At 42.2% G+C, this 19,064-nt stretch overlaps 1 protein-coding gene across 2 annotated transcripts in view; it reads right to left on the bottom strand.

The window, feature by feature from the left end:
* Positions 1 to 10,129: 10,129 nt before the first annotated feature.
* LOC100731229 (RNA polymerase I and III subunit D) overlaps positions 10,130 to 19,064 on the bottom strand; it is a 43,087-nt gene continuing 34,152 nt past the window's right edge. For both annotated transcript variants that reach the window (XM_023560422.2, XM_063232552.1), the window contains exon 3: positions 10,130 to 10,739. In XM_023560422.2, the coding sequence (XP_023416190.2) occupies positions 10,472 to 10,739 (268 nt within the window). In that variant the 3' untranslated portion in view covers positions 10,130 to 10,471. The remainder of the gene's footprint in view (positions 10,740 to 19,064) is intronic.

Here is a 19,064-nt window from a genome sequence, read left to right as displayed (position 1 = left end):
AAGAACTCCTAAGTAAATAGAGAATTACATCATTACTTGTAGATCTCAAAACTCAGTAGTGCTAGGATGTCAATTCTGATAGGTTCTTCCTCGGCATGGTAGAAAAACAAGAGCAAAGAAAGGGAAAAAGGAAAAGGCCTTTATTGCCTGCGCAGGAGAGCTGCAGGAGAGTGCAAGATCCCCTCAGGACAGGCAAAGCAGTGCCAGCTTTTATTCAGTTTGACAGGGGGTGGGGTTTAAAGGGGTGGGCCAAGTGACGTTTTGACAGTTGATTGGGGGGCTGTTAGCGCATGCGTGGAAAACACGGCGTTCAATTTTTCCGGTTTTCAAGAAGGTGGAAATCAGTGTCCAAGGGAGGCGCAGTGCAGTGCCATTTTGCCCTGACGCCACGCTGAACCTGTCAGTGCATCACACAAGGGAAGTCACACGCATGAAATCGCTCAAAGGATAGCAACAGAAGTAAAGAAACAACTTCATGGGGCTGTAATCAAGTCTGAAATAATTAGGAAAAGAGGAAGTCACATTGAACGAATTGCCAAGCATATCTAAAGAAGATATAAATAAAAAAGAGAAGCATAAGAAAGTGATGGAAACTTTGGATGAATAATATAGGAAGAAATTATAATGCATGAAACAGATTCAAAGACATATCCAGGTAGTCAAAAAGTTGACTGAAAGTTGGCAAAACCTCTTGAAAGAGACTGAAGATAGACTTTTAGACCTTGAAGGCAGGATTGCAGCTAATAACTATGAAATAAAAGATCTCTTAAAAATAACAAGGAACCAGGAAATAACAATTCAATGACTACGAGATGATGCAAAGAAAAATAATTTAAGAGTGATAGGTGTCAGCAAAGAAGCAGGGGTCAACACAAATGAAATAAAAAGTCTATTTACAGAAGTGATAGCAGAAAACTTTCCAAACATGGGAAAATGATCTGGCATGCAGAACTCTAACTAACCATAACCAAAATAAATCTATACTCAGACAGATAATGATCAAAATTCCAGAAATTCAGCACAAGAACAGAATATTAAAGGCTATTAGAGAAAAGAAACCGATTGCCTATAAAGGAAAACCAATCAGAATCATGGGAACACAAGCATCAAGTCAAGAAGAGTTTGGAATGAAGTGTTTCAAATCCTGAAGGAAGACACCTTCCATCTCAGACTGATGTACCCTTAAAACCTATCTTTCAAAACTGATGGAAAAATAAGATATTTCCATGATAAAGAACAACTGAAGGAATTCATAACCACCAAACCAACCCTACAAAGAGTGTTGAAGGTTATTCTAGAGAGATAAAGATGACTACAGCTCCAGCAATAGCAGCAGAGGGGGACTGCCAAACAGGGCAGGCTATTGAATGAAGGGGAAAGGTGGGGAGCCAACAACAGGAAGATAGCATGGCAGGTATGAGCTGGTGCATGCCAGTTGTAAACATTAACATAGATGGCCTCAGTTCACCAATAAAAAGAAACACAGGGAGAGTAGAGCAAGAAACAAGGTCCATTAATATGTTACAATACAAGAAACTCATTTAACTCAAAAGGAAATTCATAGACTATAAGTCAAAGGAGAGAAAACAATGTTCCATGTGGCCATAAACCAGAAAAAAGCAGGGGCAGCTTGGCCATCAATTGCAAAATAATAAGAAAGATGCGATATTTTCATACAATGGAAAGCTACTCAGCTATAAAGAAGGAGAATCTTGAGTCTCTTGTAGGTTAATTGACGCAACTTGAGATCATCCTGATGAGTGAAATGGTTTGAACTCATATGGGTGAACATTGGTGCTATCTCCTAGCATATAAAACTAAGAGTCAGTGGGATCCAAAATATACAACAGATATTATGAAAGTGATAGGGGAGGAAATGTCTAAAAAGGGAAAGTGGTAACCATTGTTAATTTCCTGTTACCTTGTTGTATTGTTTTCATAATTTTGTTTGGTTTGGTTTTATTTGTCTTGTTTTGTTTGATTTTACTGTGTCTGATGGTATGAGCAGCTATTTTGAAGATAATGAAATGAATTATGGTACCCATTATTTATTTCCTATTATCTTGTTTTAAAGTCCTGTATCACTTTCATTGTTCTGTCCTGATTACTTATTTTGGGGGGCTCTGGTTTGGTTTTATTCTCTTTAAAATAAAAAGGAAAAAAGAAAAGCAAACTTAGGCAGGAATTTGTAAACTCATACCAAAATTCGATGACTGTCAGTCCTAATGGTTGTTAACGATTGTGTATATTTGTCAAAGTTTGGTGAAGTGTACTGAATGCTTTATTTTTTGTTAGGGTGGTTGTGGCAGTGGTGGTGCTGGGTATCAAACTCTGGGTCTTACCCATGCTAGGCAAGTAATCTGCCACTGAGCTGTCTGTCCCCTAGCCTCCGCTGTAAATGTTAAAAAGTGAATGAGACTATATGTAGATTATTATTCAATAAATTGACCCTAAAAATGATCAGATATTCTTGAAAAACAAATGTATACTGTGATGCTTCCTTCTAGTACTTTCCCAAAAGATGATGCACTCATTTATTACAATAATTGTGCTCCAGAGGAAGGGCAACATCCAGGCTTTCTAGGAGTTCTGAATAGCTAATTCTCTGGGACCTAGAATCCCACTGTGGTTCACTAGTCAGAAAGGCGGTTAATGGGGATAAGGTGATAAATAAAATTTTGCTAAGTCCTTCTCACAGCAGATCCACTGGAGCCATGAATTGGTCTGATGGTTATTTATCCTGTGTATGAATGAATATTGGAAATAGACAAATTTTAAAACTAATACAATCTCCACCTGGCTATCTGGCCCAGCATTCAGAATCATTATGATATAAATATCCTTGTCTTGCAAAATAAAAATTGATACTGAATCCCTATGTGAAATCTCAGAGACGAATGCAACCACCAGAGACTTGAAAGGTGCAGGGGTAGTGATTTCTACTAATGTGCATTTCATTGACCTGTTTGGCTCATGCTTCAAAGACTAATGGATTTTAGAGAATGGCAGTGGGCTGGGGGTGCAGTTCAGAGGCGGAGTGTACGCTCAACATGCACACCATCCGGATTCCATCTTTAGAACCACCAAGAAGAATGAAAGAGAACAAGAGTGGATTAGCGTAAAGTTAATAAAGTGATAGCTGTCACTAAAGTTAGCGTAAAGTTAGCGTAAAGTTAATAAAGTGATAGCTGATAGTGAAGCTGCTGCCCTAACACGCAGTCTCCTGATTGGACTGAAACCATTTGCCAGGTAGTATTTACCTACCACCTGAAAATGTCATTTTCTTATGACTTTCTCTATGCAAACATCCCAGATACCGTTTTTGCTTACCAGGCTATACCTTGCCTCTTCATTACAATCAAATTTGTAAAGACCATAACACTATTGTTCCATGGCATGCACACTGGCCTAATGTACCATGCTGATGGGTGGTGCAGATCCTGGTAAGCAAGACTGCAAGTGCTTTACAGGCTTGATGTCCCAAAGTGATCCAGAGAATGGAAATTTGCCCTTTGTAAAATGTGGACAGCACCAGCTCTGCAAATTTCCTAGAGATCCTTAGGCCAAGCATGTTATAATATTAAAATATGACATTTATGGTTTATTAGACAAATTCATCTAGATATCATTGGGGGGAGGGTACCCATCAGTCTGTGGCTGGATGACTGTGTGTTTCATTTTAGTTTTTTTTTCCTTTCTGAAATAATTTTTAAAACAACTATGTTGAGGGAGAGTTATTGTAATTGCAAATATTGAATCTGGTAATCCAAGTATTATAATCCCTTTTCCAGTCTTTCTCCCAATCCAAAAAGTTATATTTGTAATCCCACTGAGACGTTATTGGACCTGGAATATTAATTCCAATCTACCAACTCCAGTGCAATCCACAGTGAGAATAAAGAAACCAAGACATACTCAAAGTTAAGGACAACTAAGGGGTCCTAAACCCGATCCCAGTGAGGACAGGTGGACAAGGGCCTTGGTCCGCCACTCCCAGAATTTATCTTATGAAGAAGGGTGCAGCTCGAGGGTGAGTGACAGTGAGGATGGTGAGTAGCTTGAGCTGGCTGGCTAGGTGGGGAGAAAAGCATTTTTGCAAAATGCAGGGTTAAGGATATGCAAAAGAATCAATTTGCATAATTCAATTAAGGTAGCAACGAATTGTGTTTGGAGGCTGTTGCTTCAGTTTCTGATATGTAAACTTTCATACCTCGAGGACTCCTAGCCTCTTTATCTCAAGTTGACATTCCTGGAGCTGACTGTCAATTTCTGCTGACCTCTGATTTCTTTGTGTAGCTCTTTTCTTGCTGTATGTATGTGTGTATATATCTATATCTATCTCTGTATCTATATCTATATATGTGCATTTTCTTCTTTTTTGGGGTAAACACTAGCCACCTTGGCCTCCAAGACTCCCAGGTTAGTGTACTCTCTCTAACTCAGGGGAACGTTCGGCTCTTCCTGAATGTAACTTTCCTAACAGCTGAAGTACAAGAGGCTTGTGTGCCAGGTGACTGTGGTGGTTGGGATGGAGGTTAGGGATGCCTGGATACTGCAACCAATGCTGACCTGGCTATGAACACTGTCAAGTTTCAAACCTGCTAACTGACAGCCATAAACACAGCTGGGAGAAAACACCTTGTGAAGTTAGGATATTGTTCTGGTCAGCGTATGTCTTATGTTCCTCGCTGCTGAGGTACAGAAACCGGCACCCACAACTTAAAGGCAAGATTGACTTTGGGTCATGGTTTAGAAGTTTCGGCCCGTGGTTGACAAGCTCCAAGACAGCAATGAATGGCATAAGGGCTGGCAGCAGAGACAGCTGCTCATCTCATGTGGGCCAGCAAACAGAAAGCATGGAGGGGCTGGGGAGGGAGATATGCCCTTCCAGGTCATGCCTCCACAAACCCTCTCTTCCAACCAGGTCCCACCTCCTACCAGCAAATCAGCTACATTGCACCCACAATTCAATCACTTTCCAGATGTCCTGCCTGTGAACACAGGGGGCCTTTGGGGAACATTCTCCATCCAAACTGTAAAAACGTATTATGCTTTTATCTTCCACTTTGCTCAGTCACCACAGGCAGGCCACCCCAAAAGGGCATGTCTTTCAGTAACTCAGACTAATCCTGAGGAGCTGGGAGCTGGAAGCCACCTGCTGACCTCTGTCTGTCCTCACTGATCTCAAGGTGCATCTGGATGGTGTCTCCCTTTTGTCTAAAATGGTATGTATTTGCCATGTTTTATAATTGATGTACTCCTGAAATTTTCCCATTTGGGAGCAATTATGAATTATGAACATTAGAGATAATTTTTACAAGTTTTACTATGACCAAATGCTTTTATTTCTGTTACATTTCTAGGGTTGGAACTGCCAGGTCATAAGCTAAGTTATATATTTGGTTTTATAAGAAATTACTAAGTTATATATTTGGTTTTATAAGAAATTACCATTTTATCCTCTGGTCAATTCTGGTTGCTCTAGGTCCTTACCAAGACTTACAGTCCTGAATCTCTTTCATTTTATTTCATTTGATAGGTATATAGCATCCTAGTCCATTTCCCAGTACTATAACAAAATACCTGAGATGATGTAACTTATTATTTTTTTTAAGCCCAGATTCATTTATTTCTTATAGTTCTGGAGGTTGGGAGGTCCAAAACAGAGCAGCCAGCATCTGGTGAAAGCTTTCTTTTTTTTTTTTTAACCAGTACCAGGGATTGAACTCATGACCATGTGCTTGCAAGGCAGGCACTTATGCCACTGAGCTAAATCCCCAGCCCTAGGTGAGAGCTTTCTTACTGAAATCCTGTGGAAGAAGGTTGAAGGGCAAGTGAAATGCACACACATATCCATATACATGCACACTAGAAACAGATGTGGGAGGGACACCAGGTCCTTTTGTCACAAACCTGCTCCCATGATAATTAACTCACTCCTCAGATAAGGACACAAACTCCGTGGTTTAATCACCCCTTAAAGATCCCACCTCTCCACATTGTTGCAGCAAGGGTTAAGTTTCTAATGAATGAAATTGGGGGATTTATTTAAACTGTAGCTTGTGTGTGATACCAGTTGTTTTTGTTACAGAGATTGTACATTTTATACTTTAAAAGCACATACACAGAGAGAATGTATTCAGTATGGTTCCCCTATCCATCTCAGAGACAAGCTCTGCTCTCAGTATGTTGGTGTAGGTTCAGAAGATGCTCTGTGCACACACAGCCACGCCAGGCCCTGCCATGTTAGAGCACACACTCACCTTTCACAGGAACGTGATCACTGCGGAAATCACCAAGATTCCTCTCAAGCTTCTCTAGTTCTCAAAATAGAGTACAAACCCTATTTTCTTTCTAATACCAAGGATCAAATTCTCCATTCAACAGTGAGATCCCAAGGGGACGCAGAGATCGTCATGTACTAGTTTCAATGTCCAGTTTAGCAGCATCACTAACAAGAAACCTGAGAGTAACCTTTCTCCATTGGCTCCACAGACCTGCAGAGCTCGGAGATTAGGAAGAATTTATTTTATTTTGCTGTTGGAAGTAAATAGCTAATCTAAATTTTGAGATTTGCCACACTGACTTCTTGGTTTCCGAACTTCTTCTATCCTGGCTTTGGGAGAAAGAACAACCTATCAGTCATGAATTTAGAACAGATCTTATGTTCTGTAAAAGAACATTCCAAACTCTTAATGTCAAGATAGGACTACAGGGAACATGGGGAAATAAACGAGTTAACATGCAAGAAAAGGGATCTGCGACTTACATGGATTTTTATACTGATATTATGTTTATGTTTGTAAATATGGCTCTAAAACAAAATAATCAAAACAAAAAAAGCAGAGTAATTAAGTAGGAAGAGATAGCTTGAACAACCATATAGAAAAAAATGTATTATCTATTTGGGCTGCCATAACAAAGTGTTACAAATTAGTGGTTTAACAGAAGTTTCTCCTAGTTCTGGAGGCTGTCTCTCTGCTCAGAATGCCAGCAGGATCAGTTCATGTCTTCAGATAACATTTCCACCACTTCCTAGCTCTGTAAACTTTTTTTTTTTTTGTCTTTTTCGTTTTTATCAGGACCAGGGATCAAACTCACGACTGCTTGCTTGCAAGGCAGGCGCTTATGCCGCTGAGCTAAATCCCCAGCCCCCTCTGCAAACCTTTTAAAATACCGTGTCCCTCATTTGTAACGTGGAGATGATGGCATTTCTTCATAAGTGTGGGAGGACTACAAGGACTCAGGCAAAAGTCCTTAGCTAGGGCTGAGAGCGCTCTGATTCACATAGGTTCGGGATAGTTTACCAACATGGTGTGAACAGAATACTGATGGTTTCTTAAAGATCCAGGCCCACTAGCGAGAGGAGGCTCCTACACTGGACCCCAGAATACAGTCTCCTTAGGACAGGGGTGAGGCTCCACTTTTATCAGGAATTCATCTCACATAATGTCTGGTCTCGAGAAGCATTGCTTACCCGTGAGATACTCTGTATAGTCCAAAGATGATGGTATCACCTAGAGGTGACAGAAATGTGTACAACTGACTATAATGTAAAGATAAAAGTGCCAGGATAAGTCATTTCAATTACCAATTATAGAAAGATAAACGATACCCAGCAGATATGCAAGCAAATCTGCCTCCTCTATTCCTCCCAAAATAATCATAGGGACATTCAAAACTCCATGGTCACTTTTCCGAGCCAGACTTGAGGAAATGTCCGTGTGCCCAGCCCCTCAGTAAAATTCCCTCTGGGCTCTTCCTCTTCATGCATGGACTGTTCAGAAAAAGCGGCCACAAATGGGTGGTTGGACATGGTAGAGACCGCAGCTTTTAGTTCATGTTTCGTAGGCATTGTTTTTTAAACAAAGATCGGAAAAAAATTCTACTAGGTTTAAGTCTTGTTTTCTAGTGGAAACATGAAATGAAGTTCCCAAAGCTTGGGGCTTTTTATACTGCTCTACTTATTCAAAATTACAGACTTCGTCCAAACAGCTCAGTTGGCAGTTGAAGAAAACGCAGTCTAGAAAGGTGACCCAGATAAGGTGCCCCTGCTAGCCAGAGTCAGGGCTGAGATTCAGTTTCTCCGACCTCTATCTTGGGCTCTGTGATCCCTAAATATAGTTCTGCTGGCGATGAGCTGGTCTGAGGTGGATAGGGGCTCCCAGCAGTGCCACCACGTGAACTACAAACGTAGGCGGTGGCTGGTGCATTTCTCAGGAGCAGTTCCTGAGGCATCAAGTGCAGACACAGAGCAAAGCTGGAGGATTTACTCTTGACCTTTTATAGACAGAAAGCATGCTCATTTTCGGTGAAAACTTTGAAGGTTATAATAAAATCTTTTGGAGTTCTTTCTAAAGGGAAAATGGATTGTAGGATTATAACAAAACCTTTTGGAGTTCTTTCTAAAGGGAAAATAGATTGTAGGCCATTTGTCCTTTAACACAACTTACGTAAGAAAGGTAAATGTAGCCAGATGTGGTGGCTCATCCCTGAAACCCCAGTACTCTGAGAGGCTGAGGCAGGAGGATCAGATGTTCACGTTTTGCCTGGGTAACTTAAGACCCTATCTCAAAATTTTTAAAAATGTTAAAAAGATGTAGGGGTGTAGCTCAATGTGGAAGCCTTGAGTTTGTTCCCCACTGCCACACACACACATAAATACAATTAGGCAACAAAGCTTCCTTTAATCTTGAGTGTAAAAATATATTCATTATAACCATTTGTGTGTGTGTGTGTGTGTGGTGCTGGGGCCTTCAAACTGAGCTACATCCATAGCCCTTTAATTTTGTTATTTTAAAAAATTTTAAACATGTCTCACAGGTCTAAGTTCATAAGTTGCCCAGACTGGGCTTGAACTGGCAATCTGCCTATCAAATGAACTTAGTAGTCTGTTATAGAGAGAGTACATAACAAAATGATACAATCAAGCTTCATTTTTACTGAATTATAACAAGAATTTAAAAAATCTCCAGGTCTAGCACTGTTTATAATACATACTTAAATATGAAAACACTTCAAATTTAGCCCAGATGACCTAGGTCGATGTGGGACTAGATTTGAATGAAGTCAGAAGCAGCACATGACCCCGTGCCTGCTTCTGAAAGGGACGTGCATCTCTGCAGCCCCAGGATGAGTCCTAATGTGGGCCTCAGAGCTCTGGGTGGGGCTCAGTGGCTTGGCCTGGAGGAGCCGAGCTACAGCCCCCTTTATGGTTTCAGACCCCGGCAGCTGCCCTTGCAGCACATGGAGCTTTTTCTTGGCTTCTGGGCAGTGGGCTGTGACTTCCCAATGATGCGGTGCTGGCCAAGCTCATGTTCAGCCCCTTTGGGAACCTGAGGAAAGCGAACAAGACGACAGATCTTCTTCCTTCTGTGGACTGGCGAAGAGGTTCCGTGGTAGTATTTCTTGGGTATGAAAAAGGAATACAGGTTCAAAAGATTTGTTATTGTATGTTAAAACAGGTATTGGGAAGATACTGCAGACTTTTTTTTTTTTGCAGCAGTGGTGGTTAAACTCAGGGCCTTCTCATGGAGTTACACCCCTACACTCCCCCTACTTATTCCTAAGTTTTTGAGCCGGGGTCTTAGTTGGTCCCAGAGTTGCCCAGGAAGGTCTTGAATTTGTAATCTTTCTGCCTCTGCCTTCTGTTTTGCAGGGAGTACAGTGTGTGCCATCATACTTGGCTTGCAAAGCCACTTCTATTTTAAAGGAAGAACTCTGGAACCACTATACTGATGTAGCATTACAGGTCTTTATCTAAGTAAGGTCTAGCACTAAAATAATTATTGATTTTAGATTTTGAGGGTTCTTTTTAAAGTACCACTTAAGACCAATATGTTAACATACTAAATGTAGAGAAATTATTCTAGCTAAGGAATTAATTTGAAAATACACTGGAAACAAAAAAGCTGATTTTTAAAGTTCAGGTAATTGATTTGAAGCATTAAGTCCAAAGCCATTTTGAGGATTTCCTACTTTGTTCACCTAAAGGAAAACAAATGCAAAGCTGTCACTGAGCTTCTTGGACAGTTATCAGCCCAGGGAGGGTTACAACTTTTCATAAATATGGTTGCTGACCACATAATCTCTGAAATTTGATTTTGACTCCCCAAAAAAGTAAAGCATGTAACTTACGACTATTTTATTATTTGAGAAACAAACAAATTGTAGCACATCAAAAAACGGGGACCAGTTTTAACAGTTTGAAAAGTTTAAATTCTAGGTTTAAAACAACTTCTACAAAAACCAGGATGAAAACGACACGGGTACAGACCACACTGCTAAAGGAGCGCACACTCGCCAAGACTTGTTCAGAGCAAGTTTCTGCATGCTTGCTTCTGTGAACCGCTGACAGTCACTGTCTGGTCACTACCAGCCACTGTAGAGACCAGGACTGGGGGAAGCGCTCTCAGGTGTCCACCCTGCCGGCCCGCCTCTGTGCCGACGTCCCCGTCTGGGCGTGGTGGCCTCAGTGCCTGCTGGGTCGTGGGTCGCTCTTGTCCCGGGTGCCCCGTTTTCTTGGCGGGGAGTAGCCCACCGAGCCTCGAGCACGCAGGCTGCGCTTGTAGGGATGGCTTCTCTGCTTCTTGGGGTTCACGTCTTTCTGGTCCTGGCTTTTGGCAGCTTCCTTAGTACCCTCTTTTTGTTCGTGGTCTTGCTCTTTATGGGAGGGCAGTGTGTTCTTAATTGTGTTAATTAGGAATCTCTTATTTGTACTGGCGAGAGGACACTTCATCCTGAGGAGTCAAGAAAAGGAAAATCATCTTTAATGAAAGAGCTAACTCCCAAGCCGAGTGCGCTGTCTGGATCACTACCAAAGAATCTGCCTTCCACACTCAAGCTGCTGGGTTTTCAGCTTTCCTTGCATGCCATCTAGTGTAAACTCAGAGTACAAGGCAAGCAAGTCAAGACTTCAGAATTCCCGAGATGGGCTGAAGATGCCTGCTACAACCTTCCTTCCTTCCTGAAACCAAATTTCCCGTGAACTTTATGTACAGATACTGCCCACAATACCAATTAAGAGAATCACTTAGTATTTCACTTTTACACAAATGAATGACTTGACTATACGGCCTCCAATTAAATGTATTGTGGCTTGCTTTTTATTACCAAAGGATGAAAATATATCTTCCAAGCATTGAAAAAGTATAACCTAGTACATCTTGAATACAGGAACTAAATGATCTACTCCCAAAATAAAATATTGTGTAAGGAACCCATAAATATGCAATAATCTCTTTTTACTTTAAGTCTCCCCTCTCAGGAATCTAGTCTTTGCTTCCTAAGGAGCACTTTCCTCACACTGCCCCTTGGGGTAACTTTCTTTTTTTTTTTTTTTTTGGCTTTTTCATTTTTTTTATCGGTACCGGGGATCGAACTCACGACCGCCTGCTTGCAAGGCAGGTGCTTATGCCACTGAGCTAAATCCCCAGCCCCAGGGTAACTTTCTATGCAGAGTGTATTTAAATAGCTCCATGATTCAGGTTCATCCAGGAGACATACAGTAACTAAACCGCCAATTTATATGCTTAGATAGAATTACGTATCATGGAAGTTATAAATTTTTAGGTGAGGTAGCATTTTCATTTTGATAAAGGAAACTCCACACACATGAAAACCTGCTGCCATGTGACAGGCTATCTCAGCACTCTGCTGATCTCCAGAACCATCTTATTCAGGTTGGCTTGTGTTAAAGAAAAATGAGGAATATTCACCTTTCTATCAAACTCTGCCAGAGAATCCTACACAATATAGATGGGCTCTGACGAGGAATTAACCTCTGCAGCTTTATGACGGTGTGAAAGCAATACTTACTCAGTAGAAACCAGACTTGAAATTTTGATTCCAAATTATTTATAACTTTATTACAAAACAGGTTTTGCATTAGGTGATTTTGTCCAACTGCAGGCTATCGTTTTGTGAGCTGGTTTAAGGAATCCGGCTCACTTAAGCGATGATGCACCAAAGGTTAGGAGTTAAGAGCATTTTTGACTTAAGCTAAGCTTCTTGAAAGTACCTGAGGAGCATGTGTGAGTCAAATCAGTCCACAGCACTCTCTGACAATGATCAGGTAGTCTAGCACTGCACAGGGAAAGCTAACAGTCACCTGCACAGCTTCTGGCGTACGGAGGTCGGAGCATCTCAGGAACCCACATGGCACTGAAACGCTAAGTAAAAGCGGGGAGTGGAGAGAAAACACGCCCTGCCGCAAATAAGTAGCTCCTGAGCCTTGGAGTTTAGAAGCCACAGTGAAGACAAGGAGCCAAGTGAAAAGGCAGTAACAAAGGGCAGAGGAAAAATGGTTCTGTCAACTCTGTGGGGGATGAATCTGTGGGGCTCCCTGAGGTGAACCTTCAGAAAAAGCACACCAACATTACACTTGTCTTCGGGTCTCAGGATGATGGCGCTTATGCCTCCTGGAGGCATATCAAATGGGACCTGTGACAGGGAAGGAGGGCAGCCAGACTCAGCCTGTAGTGCCTGACAGGGCACCACCGAGCCAGGTGCTGTCCTGCTGCAGGTACTCAAGCCAGTGTGGCTGCAGGCTCAGCAACGGTTCAGGGGAGTACCCTGCACCAGGACGGCAGCCCTGACACCTGTGGGAGAAACTACTTGCCACATACAGAGAAAGCACGGAGTCCTGAGTGCCCCTCTGTGCCAGTGGTGGCCTGGTGGTTAACTATAGATGCTGATTCATTCTTATGAGCAAATGGACCACACTGATCTCTTGGATATGCAGTGTTAGGAGGAGCAGGCTACAGAAGAATACTGGGCATGTTCACCGGAGCGGGCCGTCTCAGTCGCGATAAAATGCATCAGTTCTTCTCTGGATGAAATGACAAGGAAAGGTGACTATTCCCAGAGACAACCTCAAAATAAAACCTCTGTCAGGTGTGGTGGCATATGCCTATAATCCCAGCACTCTGGAGGCTGCGGCAGGAGGACTGCCAGGAGCTCAAGGCCATTCTGGGTTGCATAGTGAGTTCAGGGCCAGCCTGAACTACAAAGCAAGACTCTGTGTCAGAAAAAAAACAATACAAAATGAAAAATAAAATGACACCCTCCCCTCCACAAAGCTCTATCAACTCCTGTTAAATTCCATTAGATTTTCCATCGCTGGTGTCAGATCATCTTTAAAACCAGGTCTACCCAAGGTGAGCAGGGGGTGCGGGAAACCCTGCCCACCTTCTGCCCTCCACGTAGCACAGCCCTCCGCCCCAACGTGCTGACCAAAACAACGCTGCAGAGAATGAGGTAGTTTCCTAGAATGATTCCATGTGGCATTAATATCTCGAGATCTGATTTATGAATATATTGATGTGATAGCTGTACATATTTATGGGACCCAGTGTTATATTTTCATACACAGATACAGTATGTAATGATCAAACCAGGGTAATGAGCACATCTACCACCTCAAATCTATTATTTCTTTATGTTGGGGATCATTCAAAAGCCTCTCTTCTAGCTATTTTGAAATATACAATAAATTATTCACTATAGCAAATCAGCTGTATAAAACACTAGGCCTCATTCCTATCTAAGTTTTTGTACTCACTGACCAATTTCTATTCCCCAGCTCCCTAAGCTTCCCAGACTCTGGTACCCACTATTCTACTCCTGACTGCTGTGAGATCAATGTTTTTAGCTTCATGTACGTTTCATTTAATATAATGTCCTCCAGGTTCTGTCATGCTGCTGCAATTACAGAGCCTCACTCTTTTTTTATAGAACGGTATTCCTTTATCAGGTTTTCTTTATCCATTTTTTTGTTGCACACTCTGATTCTGTATCTTGGCCACAGTGACCAGCGCTACAATAAATATGGGAACACAGGTGTTTCCTTGGGATAATGACTTCCTTTCCTTTGGATGCACCCCAGCGTGGGACTGCTGGATCGTGTGCTATACTTCTAGCTTGGTTTTACTCCCTCTGCCCTTTCAACACTTTTTATTTGAAGCCAGGGCCTCACTAAGTCACTAAGCTGCCCAGGCTGGGATTATACTTGTTCTCCTCCTCCGTTGGCTTCCAGGATGCTGAGACTACAGGTGGGTGCCTTTATCCTGATTTAATTTTAGTTTTGTGAGGAATCTCCACACTCTTTTCCACAAGAGTTGTACTAATTTATGTTTCCAACAACAGGGACTGAGAGTCCCCTTCAAAGACGCTGTTTTCGTGTTGGCTGTGCCTGCGATGACTTGGAGACTGGCTTACCAGAGTGCAGCAGGGCTGGGGTCAGAGCTCTCCCCAGTACACCTGAATATATTCCAGGAGTGATGGCCACACGCAATCATCCTCTACCAGGAAACAGGGCGGGACAGTGAGGTGGAGTGGTGGTGAGCAGATGTGAAGGCACATACAGCAAATGATTTCATGAAAACAACATTAAAGCCTGCCCTAAAGAGATCCATGAATAAGAAGCATGATGTTAACGCCAGCATCTGAGGACGTGAATTCAGAGAGCTGCTCTGGCTGTCAACACAGGAACTAATCTTGTACACTCGCACAGCCAGCTGTGGTACTGCTAACATCTTCACTGCACAGTACGGAGGCCGAGCTCACACGCTCCGGAATCACACCATCCAGACTGAACCCTGGGCACATTCTCTGTTCTCCCAGTTGTCTCTTAGCTGTTAAAAGGAGATAAGTAACTGTGACTACCTTAAAGGGTAGCACATAGATTAATTGAGAGCGCATAAAATGCTCAGAACAATGCCTGACTCATAATAAGCACTTCTCTGAGCTTTGGCTCACTGTTGAGCCTATTTAATCAGTGTGTGCTTGTGGCTAAGTTGTGTCCTTTCTGCATGAGTTTTCTCCACTTGTAAAATGGGAGTAACAGAAATCTATCTTATTGTGAGGATTTAATGACATGATACATAGTCCAGCATTTAGCTTGGACTTGGCATAGAACAAATCTTTATTAAATGTTTCTTCAAGTCCGTAACTTCTCTCCAATTTCAAAATTGAAAAACCTACATAAAGCAAAATCTTTCTGACTCCCAAATTTATGTGGTGACAAAACTTTAACTGACCTCACATTGGGCTTTTTATACAGTTCTTACCTCATTTAGTATAAGCATTCAGATCTTTTGCTGAATACTACGCTGAAAAAGTGCATGGGGTCAGACACTCTGTATGCGATCACCTTTCTGCAATATGGACATCTAAACTCAGAAACTTACTTGAAACGAGGGACTGTGGACCTGTATGATTGTTATATCACCTCATGGAGAAGAGCAAAGCTTGCACAGACCTAAGTGAATAAATCAGGATTTTTCCAGCAACTCAAGACATCAAGCCAAGTCCCAAACCAACTGTAAGTTAATCAAGCACACAGCAGAATATCTAATATTTCTCAATTTAAAAAGATTAAGAAAAACCAGTAAGCCATCATCAAAGGTTAGTAAAACTGGTTAACACGAGAAGTTTTGGTACCTAAAATGCTTAGGCTTCCACATCCCAAATTTTATTTTCCAGGCTATCTCGATTGTCCACTGATACTAAGTCCAGTGGGGTACTAGAAACCATCCCTGAGCTTATAATTTACATTTCCAAATGTTCGGCAGAACTCTAGGGCTCTTGTTCTCAGCACTGAAACCAAAGGCTGAAACACCAACAGGTCTCTTGAGCCCTCCCCAGGTTTAAATCTCTGCTCACGGTTTGTAGGTTAACCCTTCAGAACAGGACTGTCACCCCTAATCTGTCTCTTGGTTTCTCAACTTGCTCTTACTGCCGTTGTCACCCTGTATTTAGAGGGACACAAAAAAGTTGGCGAGACTCTCAACCACCACCGTTCAGCCTTTTCCCATACCAGCTCTGGGAAAAGTCTGACTTTTGCAGGTAAAGCACTGGCTACCGCCGCCTCCTGTGTTTGGACCAGGCCTGTTACTCTCTGTGGCCCAAAAGATGTGCTGGGTGAGGCACTCAGGAGGCCGCAGGGCAGGCCACCTGCCTTCCTGTCTGTGCCTCACCCTAGCTAGTCACTTTTCAGTTCTAAAAGGTTATACAAGCTCACATGGAAAGACCAGAAACTGCGTGCTCATGGTCCACACCGCCAGAGGTAGTATCAGGCCTTCTATGTTAAACTTTATTCTAAAAGAATTACTAATTTACTTTTGGAGATCACGTTTCACTGTGTTTTGCAAGTGGGCCTCAAGCTCGTGGGCTCAAGTGATTCTCCAGCCTGAGCCTCCTAACAGCTGGGACTACGGGTCATATGCCACTGCACCTGGCTAACACGAAATGATTCAACTTTCAGAGGTGTCATCGCAAAAGCTGCGATGGAGGGTTCCCTATGCCACAGAAGCAGCAGATTTCTAGAGAAACTGCCCTTAGGCTAACATTGAATGGGGCTAAAATTACAAACTTTTCATTTTTTTCTTGAGTAGGCACATTGTACATTTTACAACTCCCTGCAGTTAATCATACGTGACTTGAAAAACAATAGTAACTTGTAAACAAACCTAAAACACAGAAAGGTGATGATAAAATGTAGTGGGATTTTCTGATGCTAATATTTTGGTCTCAGACGAAGAATAGAGGTAGTACATAGCGTTCTGCACACGCACACCTGCCACTTTTAGCTTCTACAATGGTTTCGTGACTCTGAGCTCTCCAACAGTGACCTATGATCACCAGCCAGCAGGGCTTCATGACAGGGTCACCCTACACTATGAAGCAGCCACCTGTTCAGTGCATCACAGGGTCACCTCATCCAGCCCTTCTCTTCACAGGCAGAACCCTTCCCTGCAGCACTGGCCCGCAGCCCTGGCCAGTAATGACAGATGCTTTGCAGTGTGGGCGGACGGGCAGCTCAGAGGGTCGGGAGTACCTGGAGCTGGGGCTTCTCCATGGCCACTCAGGAGCACGAGACAGTCACAGACAGACAAGGAGTGGGCAGGGCACCCTTCCACAGACTGGACTGTAACAGGCACAGGGTAATTATGATTCATAAAATTATTTTTATGGTAGTGAGCAGATGCCTCGAGGTTATGAAAGCAAAGGTCCACACAGTGTACTTCAGTTCATTCCCTCATTCTCTGGGCAAATCGATTTCCAGACCCGAACGCGTGGGGTTTTTTATTAGTATGAATCTGCCACACAGAAGGATCACATTCATCACAGGGAAGCTGGACCGTACACGTCTTTTTCCCCCATTCATCTCCTCTCCCTTCAGTCCTTTTTCCCTCTTTTATAAAAACTGCTTTCATTTTTTCCTTCCATTCTTTTTAAAATCCGTTTTCCTTCTTTTTCTCTCCACTCCTTGTTCCCCTTCCCATTTGCACGTTATTCCTACTTCCCAATATCTAGCCTTTTGAGTTTCTCACACAAGAGAAACAACATGGTATTTAAACTTGTGTGTCTGATTTATTTCAATTAACATTATGGTCTTGAGGCACATTTACTTATCTACAAATGACTTAAGCTTATCTTTTTACAGCAGAGTAATACTCCATTGTGTATAAACACATTTTATTTATTCATTCATATACTGATGGGCATATGGGTTGCTTTCAAAATATATAGCTATTTTATAAATTATGCTGCTATAAATGTGGGTATTCCTATTATTCCCACAGCATCCCTGTGTATGATGCTTTTAACTCTTTTGGAAAGATACCTAAAAGGAGAATACCTAGGTCAAATGGAAGCTCTAGTTTTAGTTTTTGAGGGATCTCTATACTGATTACCATAGTGGCTGTATATTCCCTTTTCCCCATAGGTCTGCCAACATCTGTTATTGGTTGGTTTACTGATGGCAGTCATTCTTTCTAGGGTGAGGTAGAATCTCAGCATCGTTTTAATTTGCGTTTCTTGAATGACTATTGATGCTGATCACTTTTCATGTATTTATTTTCTGCTCGTGCATCTTCATCTGATAAATGCCTCTTCATTTCAGATGCTCATTTTTGGACGGGGTCTTTAAATTTGGGGGTTTGATTTTTTTAAGTTTTCAATATAATTTAGACATTATTCCTTTGCTTGAGGAGTGGCTGTTAGACATTTTTTCCTCATTCTGTGGGTTGTCTCTTGATGTTGGTTTCTTTTGCTGTGCAAAAAACTTACTTTGATGGGATTCCAGTTGTTGATGCTTTGTAAACATTTCCTGTGCAACTGGAGTTTTGTTAATAAAGTCTTTGCCTATACCTATATCTTCAAGAGCTTTACCTATTCTATCTTCCAACAGATTAAGTGCAGGATTGCAGAATCATTCTGCAATTCTTTGCACTACTGTGGATGTGAGGCTGAAATACTGCCTTCGGAGAGTCTGAGGCAGATGTTTAACAAAAGTCCCAGAACGCCATGAAACCAGAGTAATATTCTTTATCTTGACGTTATGGCTGACCACAACTCATTTTGTTACTTAATGCTCCAGAGCTACAATCTTCACCTATGCTACCACAGTTCACAACTTGTCCATCAAGTGTTTCTGTGGTGGCCACCTGAGCAACTCTTTTCCAGTGGTACAATCCCCATGACTAAATTGTTAGGCCTTAATTACAATTTGAATACAATACTTGACATGCATTTGTATAAGCATGTGTATATAAATGCATTTTTTAAAATCTGAGGATCTTTCATCAGCATGGCATTATGCTAGGCCTTGCAGCAAAGATAAACAGCAGGTGACAGGTGCATTTATAGCTGATCCTTATGAGGCACAGAGAGGAAGCGAGTAGGGGAAGGGGAAGCACAGGAGCAGATGTGGAAACAGCAGCCTGCTGGGACAGACTGCAAGGCCACACACCTCGGCCCCAGCCCCTTTAGCAGCACGGATCATTTACATAGATATGCGACCCAACAATAACACATTCAGGCTCTGGGCATCAGTTCATAACTGGATGTGAGAGGAACGTGGGAAGCAGGGGCAGTAATCGCTGGCATTTCAGACAACCCACAGGAGAGCCCTGGGGTAAAGGAGAGCCAAGCTGTGTTCTCTCCAGCAGACAGCCAGCTGGAGCCTTGGGAACTCACAACTCACTAAAAATGCGGCTACCGATGAAGGATACAGATTTAAATTAAGCAAAAAAAGTCTGCGGGTTGATCCTCAGCACAGA

Source organism: Cavia porcellus, unplaced genomic scaffold, assembly GCF_034190915.1.
Source record: "Cavia porcellus strain 051 isolate PalLab524CR breed Dunkin Hartley unplaced genomic scaffold, mCavPor4.1 scaffold_21, whole genome shotgun sequence".
Lineage (NCBI taxonomy): Eukaryota > Metazoa > Chordata > Mammalia > Rodentia > Caviidae > Cavia > Cavia porcellus.
Note: the sequence above shows the minus strand (reverse complement) of the source record. Positions and strands in the feature narration are given on the sequence as shown.